This window comes from Oncorhynchus nerka, linkage group LG14 (assembly GCF_034236695.1).
Source record: "Oncorhynchus nerka isolate Pitt River linkage group LG14, Oner_Uvic_2.0, whole genome shotgun sequence".
Taxonomy (NCBI): Eukaryota; Metazoa; Chordata; class Actinopteri; order Salmoniformes; family Salmonidae; genus Oncorhynchus; species Oncorhynchus nerka.
Window position 1 is genome coordinate 94,633,824 of NC_088409.1, and position 9,028 is coordinate 94,642,851.

Genomic DNA, 9,028 nt, shown 5'->3' on the forward strand with positions numbered 1-9,028 from the left:
TTTAACTTGGGTCAAACGTTTTGAGTAGCCTTCCACAAGCTTCCCACAATAAGTTGGGTGAATTTTGGCCCATTCCTCCTGACAGAGCTGTGTAACCGAGTCAGGTTTGTCGGCCTCCTCGCCCGCATACGCTTTTTCAGTTCTGCCCCAAAAATGTTCTAATGCATTGAGATCAGGGCTATGTGATGGCCACTCCAATACCTTGACTTTGTTGTCCATAGGCCATTTTTGTCACAGCTTTGGAAGTATGCTTGGTGACACTGTCCATTTGGAAGACCCATTTGCGACCAAGCATTAACTTCCTGACTGATGTCTTGAGATGTTGCTTCAATATATCCACATAATTTTCTCGCCTCACGATGCCATCTATTTTGTGAAGTGCACTAGTCCCTCCTGCAGTAAAGCAACCCCACAACATGATGCTGCCACCCCCGTGCTTCACGGTTAGGATGGTTTTCTTTTCGCTTGCAAGCCTCCTCCTATTTCCTCCAAACATAACAATGGTCACTTTGTCCCCATATGCAGTTGCAAACCATAATCTGGCGTTATTATGGAGGTTTTGGAGCAGTGGCTTCTTCCTTGCTGAGCGGCCTTTCAGGTCATGTCAATATAGGACTCGTTTTACTGTGGATATAAATACTTTCGTACCTGTTTTCCCAGCATCTTCACAAGGTCTTTTGCTGTTGTTCTGGGATTGATTTGCACTTTTCGCACCAAAGTACGTTAATCTCGAGGAGACAGAACGAGTCTTCTTACTGAGCGGTATGACTCCTGCATTGTCCCACGGTGTTTATACTGCGTACTTGTCACAGTTGTCGTAAGAACGGGACCAAGGCGCAGCGGATATTGAGTTCCACATATTTATTCCAAAGTGAAACTCAAGCAAATAACAAGAAATCAAATAAACGAACAACGGAACGTGACTACGTGGTACACATGTACAATCACAAAATAATATTCCACAAACACAGGTGGGAAAAATATGTACTTAAATATGATCCCCCAATTAGAGACAATGTTTACCAGCTGCCACTAATTGGAAATCATACAAAACTCCAACTAAGAAAATATAAACTAGAACACAACATAGAAATTATAAAGTAGAATAACCCCTAGTCACGGCCTGACCTACTACACCATAGAGAAACAAGCGCCCTCTATGGTCAGGGCGTGACAGTAACCCCCCCAAAGGTGCGGCCTCCGGCCACAAAACCTGAAACCAAATGGGGGGGGGGTTAGGGAGGTGACGAGTGTCGGTGGCGGCTCCGGTGCTGGTCGTAGCCCATAGATCCAACCATGGCGCCGTGCCTGTACTGGGCACCGGCGCAGAGGAGGGCTCCGGCCATTGAGCTGGGTTGGACACCGTGCCTGTACTGAGCATCAACGCAGACGAAGGCCCCCGGCCATGGATCTGGGCTGGCCGCCATGCCTGAACTGGGCATCGGCGCAGACAAAGTATCCGGCCATGGATTTGGGCTGGCCGCCATGCCTGGACTGGGCATCGGCGCAGACGAAGGCTCCGGCCATGGAGCTGGGCTGGCCGCCGTGCCTGGACTGGGCAACTGCTCAGAGGAAGGCTCCAGCCATGGGGTTGGACTTATCACCATACCCGGACTGGCCAATGGTGCATAGGAAGACTCCTGACCTGGAGCAGGATTGAACACTGTGCCTGGACTAAGCACCGGCGCAGAGGAAGGCACCTGACCTGGAGCGAGACTGGACACCGTGCCTGGACTGGGCCCCAACGCAGAGGAAGACTCCGGCCCTGGAGGTGGACTGGACACCGTGCATGGATTGGGCACTGGCGCAGAGGAAGTCTCCTGCCCTGGAGCAGGACTGGACGCCTTGCCTGGAAGCTTGTGACCGTTAACTGTCGCTGGAGGTTCCAGACCGTTGACCGTCGCTGGAGGTTCCGGACCATTGATCGTCGCTGGAGGTTCCAGACCCTTGACAGTCGCTGGAGGTTCCGGACCATTGATCGTCGCTGGAGGTTCCGTACCCTTGACCGTCGCTGGAGGTTCCGGACCATTGATTGTCCCTGGAGGTTCTGGACCGTTGATCGTAGCTGGAGGTTCCAGACCATTGACCGTCACCGGAAGCTCTGGACTGTGAACCGTGCCCGGAAGCTCTGGACTGTGAACCGTGCCCGGAAGCTCTGGACTGTGAACCGTGCCCGGAAGCTCTGGACTGTGAACCGTGCCCGGAGGCCTAGTGAGTGGAGCCGGTACAGGTGGCACCGGACTGGTGACACGCACTTCAGGGAGAGTGAGGGAAGCGAGCACAGGACGTACCGGACTGGGAAGGCTCACTGGAGGCCAGATGAGTGAAACCGGTGCAGATGGCACTGGACTGGTGTCACTCTCTTCAGCACGCCTGTACGGCAGCATTCTCATTGCTACCACCTCTCTCCGGAATCTTTCATCTAATTCCTCCTCCGACTCCCACACAGGCTCTGGCATTCTCCGCTGCTCGACCGCAGCTCCATGTGCCCTCCCCAAAAGAATCTTGGGGTTTCTTTAGCAGCGGACTGATGACACGCTCCTGATGGCAAGTGCGAGGAACCGGCACAGGACATACCGGGCTGAGGAGGCGCACTGGAGATGTGGTGCATGGAGCCGTCACATATGGCACCGGACTGATGACCCGCTCGTCAGCACGCTTGCGCTGCCGCATACTCCTAGCCAACTCCATTCTCCGGTATCCTTCCTCACACTGTTCCATCAACTCCCATGAGGGCTCTGGCACTCTCCTTGGGTCGACTGACAACATCTCTGTCGCCTGCTCCATGTGCTCTGGCTCTTCATGCATTTCAGCCGGCCACCCCTTGTGCCCCCACCCCCAAAAAATCTTGGGGTTGTCCTTGGGCTTTCGGTGGACGTGAACCCTGTTATCGTCGCTGTCCTCCATTATTACCTTCCGTCTGCCGCCAAGGGAGGGTCTCGCATCCACCCATCATTTCTTCCCATGTCCAAAACTCCTTTACACCATGGATACGTTGCTTGGTCCTCTTTTGGTGGGTTATTCTGTCACGGTTGTCGTAAGAACGGGACCAAGGCACAGCGGACATTGAGTTCCACATATTTATTCCAATGCGAAACTTAAGCCAAAACCAAGATATCAAATTAACGAACAACGGTATGTGACTATGTGGTACACATGCACAAACACAAAATAATATCCCACAAACACAGGTGGGAAAAATGTCTACTTAAATATGATCCCCAAATAGAGACAAAGATTACCAGCTACCTCTAATTGGGAATTATACAAAACACCAACATAGAAAATATAAACTAGAACACAACATAGAAATTATAAACTAGAATAACACGTAGTCAAGCCCTGACCTACTACACCATAGAGAAACAAGGGCTCTCTATGGTCAGGGCGTGACAGTACTATTGTTTGTACAGATGAACATGGTACCTTCAGGTGTTTGGAAATTGCTCCCAAGGATGAACTGAAGTCTGAAGTCTTGGCCGATTTCATTTGATTTTACCATGATGTCAAGCAAATAGGCACTGAGTTTGAAGGTATGCCTTGAAATAAATCCGTAGGTACACCTCCAATTGACTCAAATGATGTCAATCAGCCTATCAGAAGCTTCTAAAGCCATGACATATATTTCTGGAATTTTCCATGCTGTTTAAAGGCACAGTCAACTTAGTTTGTTATCTTCTCACCCACTTGAAGTGTGAAACAGTGAATTATAAGTGAAATAATCAGTCTGTAAACAACTGTTGGAAAAATTACTTGCGTCATGCACAAAGTAGATGTCCTAAAAGACTTGAATTTGTTAACAAGAAAATTGTGGAGTTTTATTGACTCCATCCTAAGTGTATGTAAACTTCCGACTTCAACTGTATCTGAAAATGTTTATTATATTATTATAATACATAATATGATGAATTACAATATGAATTGAACACATGCACTTCAATGTTATATCAATTCATATAGGTTAAAGCTTTTCTCCAACAACATGGAAGTGGTTCCACTCTGTAGGCTACTGCTAATCACATCATTTAGCAGGTCTAATTAGATTTTAACACTCTAGATTTGAACAATCTCTCATAACATTGGAACATCTAAAGTGAACTTGTCATGTTACTAGTTACAAATTTACCAATGATTATCTGCTAAATTGTTGGTAATCTCTGTCAGAGTCGTCCTACCTAACTGTATGATAAACCATATAACTGAACGTTACAATGTTTTTTCCACTCAATCATTTCTTAATAACGTATATCATTGGATGTCTTATCCCTAAGGTGTTTCTTGGTGTTCTTCTGCGGCCTGAACAGAATAGTAAAGCATTTAGGAACAAATAAAAGAAAGAACAACCCAAAGCTGGAGGTGATGATGGCAAAGATCTCCACAGCTACAGTCAACTTCCCAGGAGAGCTGACATAAGCTGGGATAAAGGTGATCCAGACTGCACAGAATATGAGCATGCTGAAGGTGATGAATTTGGCCTCATTGAAGTTATCAGGCAGCTTCCGAGCCAGAAAAGCCAGCACAAAGCACAAGAGAGACAGGAGTCCTATATAACCCAACACAGCCCAGAAACCAATAGCTGAACCCACATCACACTCCAGAATGATCTTTTCCTTGTAGGTAGTGAGGTTTTTAATGGGGAAGGGAGGGGACAGGACCAACCACAGAGTGCATATCAAAGCCTGGACAAACGTGAAGGACACTACAGTCAATCTCTGCTGTGGAGGACCAAACCATTTCATGACATTACTACCTGGAAGCGTAGCCCTGAAAGCCATCAACACCACTATTGTTTTCCCCAGAACACAAGAGATGCAGAGAACGAAGGTGATCCCAAACGCTGTGTGACGCAGCATACAGGACCATTCAGAGGGCCGGCCAATGAAAGTAAGAGAACACAGAAAACACAGAGCCAAGGAGAAGAGCAGCAGGAAGCTCAGCTCAGAGTTGTTGGCCCTGACGATGGCAGACGTTCGGTGTCGGTAGAAGACGGTTGCCGTGGTGATGGCCAGACAAGCCCCGCCCACAGAGCAGGCGGTCAGGATGATTCCGAGGACCTCGTGGAAGGACAGGAACTCCACAGGCTTAAGGATACAGAGGTCTCTCTCAGCGTTGGGCCAGTACTCCTCGGGACAAATCAGACAGTCTGAAGAATCTGACCAGGACAAAACAACAGACATCAAATGTTAATAATAATAGATTCAGGTTTTATTTATTTACAAATACATGTCCCACAATGCTGCACTTTGTCAGTTTACAATAAAGAATGTTGAATTAATGTGCAGCTTATATGAGAAAATAAGAACAGGAACATGATTGACAGATACTACCTTTGTAGTGCTGGTAATATGAATAAACCAATACTTAGTAAACCGTGATAGAAATTACTACACATTTTATGTCAACTGTTCCTATAGTCCTACCTGTGTTATTACTGATCTCTCCCTCTGCACATTGGATACAGTCATAACAGCATACAGGCTTTCCTTTCTGTATAGCCTTACGAGTGCCTGGGGGACAGCTCTCACTGCACACTGACACAGGTACTTGTGTACTGTTCTTTACCCAGGTGATTTCACTGTCGACGTCAAGCCTCTGGTCAGGAGGCATGGACGCATCATAGCGCCCCACTGTCACAAACTCCATCTTCCCACTCTTCCGTCTCTGCCAGTTGACCAGCTCATAGGTAGCCACTGGGTCCCCATTGGCATCGAAAGACACCTGGTACCCGTTACGAGAGAAGTTCACCCTCCTCAACCTCTCCAGGACCTGGGGTTTGGAAGGGCAAAGGAAAGAGAGAGAGAGAGAGATGTGACGAGAGAGAATGAGAGAGGTGAAGAGCGATGGAGATAAGGGAAGAGAGAGATGAGAGAAGGGATGAGAGATGGAGCGATAGATGGACAGAGGGGAAGAGAGAGATGAGAGATGGAGAAAGGGGAAGAAAGATGGAAAGAGAAATGGAGAGAAGGGAAGATAGATGGAGAGAGAAACAGAACATTAATTTAAATCATATTTATCAGATGTGTTACTTCAGAAGAAGTTGTAAAGTATAATGAGAACTCCTAGGCCTTCATACATGTAGTCTAAATGAACATATTTATCAGGAAATGATACTACAGACTTGTCATTCACCTGTGTTGGCTTCACATTAAGGTTTTTGTCACAGTAAACAGTGGAGTTTTCTCTCTCTTCACAAACGATGCTGTGGATGGCGTGTGCTATGGCATAAACAGCTTTATACACCATGTTAGTGACACGCAGCTGGGATGTATCTGTGTAGGGGGTCTGTAGCTGCTGTATATCCTCACTGCCATCACACACCTTCAACACCTGTAGAGGTCCCTCAGACAGACAGACAACACCTGACAGAGGACAGACAGACAGACAGACAGACAGACAGACAGACAGACAGACAGACAGACAGACAGACAGACAGACAGACAGACAGACAGACAGACAGACAGACAGACAGACAGACAGACAGACACATGTAAATAGATCGATGGACAGAAAGATTGGTGGGTGGATGGATGGATGGATGGATGGATGGATAGATAGATAGATTGATAGATACCTGTCCTCAGCCTACAGCCAAAGGCTCCCTCCCAGAACTCAGTGAGCAGGGGAGAGTTGGACACCTTCTGTGGGGAGAGGTCCAGGAGGAAGTCCCTGAGGCCGGGGATGACGGCGCGTTGGATGCCATATCCGATGGCCCCGGCACACAGGCCAAAACTCAGCATATTTGGGTCAGTGACCCAGGACTCACTCCCGATCCACTGGCGGGGCGGAGAGGGCAGGCGTTCCATCTCCCTCAGCAGGATTCTCATGTCCCAAGCGGATACAAATGCAACCACCACCCGGGCTGTGGAGCTGGGGAACATGATTATATCATATGCTTAATATGCTGGTCATGTTTGTCATTTACTGGAATGTCTCAGTGAAGTCAACATGAACATTAGTATTAATCAACACTTTTGACATGCGTAAGATATGCAAATCATGTTGGTCTCACAGATCAGCTTTGGGTGTAGAGAGAAATTAGTAAAAATATTATTTTTTTATAAATATGGTCTTGCATTTGTATGAATGAAAAGTTCACCAATAATCATGGATCACCTGCGGATCACGTCAGCCACCCGTTGCACTACGCTGAGTGGGTTGGTAAGGGAGAAGGCTTCAGAATACTCCACACAGATACCCTCCTCTTGTGCTGCCTGTAGGAAAGCAGCCATCCCGTTATTACCGTAGTCAGAGTCGGAACGGACTGCCCCAATCCAGGTCCAGCCAAAGTGCCTGATGAGGTGGGCCAGAGCAGCAGCCTGGAACTGATCACTGGGGATGGTTCTGAAGAAGGTTGGATACTGTTTCTTATCACTCAGACAAGCACAGGTGGAAGAGTGGCTCACCTAGGTAAAAACAGACAATCGAAAACATGAGAAAGAACATCATGTCGGCCAAACAACTCTAATGTATTGGCTACTTCCTGCTCTTTTTATTTTGCTATGTAGTTTGATGTTAGGGAGACATTAATAATAATAAGTCAACTCATTGTTTTTCATTAGGCCAGAATGAAAAAGTAACACTGTGACACCATTCCCTGGTCTCCCATAACAACCTAGCCTATGAAAGATAGTCCTCAGATCGTGTTTTAATGGCGACAGAAGTTCTCCAGACTCATAGTCCTCAGTCTATGTTCAAATGCCTAGAGAAGTTCTCCAGACTCATCGTCCTCATTCTATGTTCAAATGCCTAGAGAAATTCTCCAGACTCATAGTCCTCAGTCTATGTTCAAGTGGTTTTCTCCACATAATTTCACACAGAAATGTATATTCTTAAAAGAGAGGAGAATACAGTTGGAATACAGTGAATTAAAAGTAGAACTCATTCCTGAAAGAGAGGAGAAAATACTCTTGGAATTCAGTAAATTAAAAGAAGCTGAATGATTTATTTTCACAAGAGTTTACCTGAGGAATGCCGAAAGGGCCGGTGATGCGCAACATGCTGATGGTTGGCGTGGAGCCAGACTCGCCCACGATAGCTGTCACTGTAGCCGACCCAGAGCACTGTTCTCCGGTATCAAACATGGGGTCCAGGCCGTTAGCCAGTTGGAAGGCCACTTTCACGGCCATAGGAACCGAGGCGCAGGAGTCGTGCACTTGATAACCAAGCATGATACCCTCAACTGCGAAGATCATGGCGCGGGAGAAGCGCAGCTCACGGGGATCCATACTGTAAATAGAAGATGAGTCAGTGAGCACCTCCTGACAAATCATAAACTAGCCTATAGAATGTTTGCATGGCAAACAGCCTAATATCTAGTATTATTTTCCATACCGTGTATATGACTACACTTTTGTTGTTTGTAATTGAGGACATTGTAGTATAGCCTGCATTTGAAAATGTGATCCTTTGTAACAGTAGGCTTTACCTACACTTTTAATCTGTCTTTTAACGCACAGTTTACCTGTCTTTAAAACACAGTTTACCTGTCTTACAAACCCTGTTTGTCTCTTTAAACACTGTTTATCGTCTTTATAAAACAAACTTTTTATCTGTCTTTAACAAATTGTTTATCTTTCTTTAAAAACATTGTTTCTCTGTGATTAAAACTTTCTCTCTGTCATTAAACACAATGTTTATCGGTCTTTAAACACACTGTTTCTCTATTTTTAAAACACAATGTATCTCTCTCCCCACACAGCCACAGTCCTGTCCCCTGTTCCCTCTTGCGCTCACTGACCTCCCTGTGCACTGCAGGGGCTCAGGCAGGCTGGTGTAGCTGTGATCCACAGTGTGCATATAGTAGTGCATGGAGAAAACACCCCCGATGACAAAGTCCCCGTCCTGGGAGAACGCCGGAGGACGAGGGGTGCCTTGGAGCCTGCATCTGACAGACTCCAGCCCAGAGACAGAGACAGAGGCAGACGAGAGCAAGGCAAGCCCACCAGCCACCACAGCTAGATGTAGTAGAACCAGACTACCAGCCAGACTTGGATCCAGAGCAGGAGACTGAGAGAGCCTCATTCCCCTG

At 47.0% G+C, this 9,028-nt stretch overlaps 1 protein-coding gene across 1 annotated transcript; it reads right to left on the reverse strand.

Annotated features, from left to right (window-relative positions):
- Positions 1-4,235: 4,235 nt before the first annotated feature.
- On the reverse strand, positions 4,236-9,028 carry LOC115124188 (extracellular calcium-sensing receptor-like). Its single transcript, XM_065000566.1, has 7 exons — positions 8,738-9,028; positions 7,962-8,226; positions 7,114-7,403; positions 6,572-6,867; positions 6,130-6,359; positions 5,421-5,766; positions 4,236-5,152 (listed from the first exon to the last, which is right to left on the reverse strand). Exons 1-7 carry the CDS (start codon positions 9,019-9,021, stop codon positions 4,236-4,238), a joined length of 2,628 nt encoding a protein of 875 aa, XP_064856638.1. The 5' UTR covers positions 9,022-9,028.

What these genes read in the sequence shown, in the direction of transcription:
- LOC115124188 (XM_065000566.1), bottom strand. Translation starts at nt 9,021, where the DNA reads ATGAGGCTCTCTCAGTCTCCTGCTCTGGATCCAAGTCTGGCTGGTAGT. An exon ending in GTGGCTGACGTGATCCGCAG is followed by an intron (nt 6,868 to 7,113) that starts GTGATCCATGAT and finishes CATGTTCCCCAG; the next exon opens with CTCCACAGCCCGGGTGGTGG. An exon ending in TGGCTGTAGGCTGAGGACAG is followed by an intron (nt 6,360 to 6,571) that starts GTATCTATCAAT and finishes GTCCTCTGTCAG; the next exon opens with GTGTTGTCTGTCTGTCTGAG.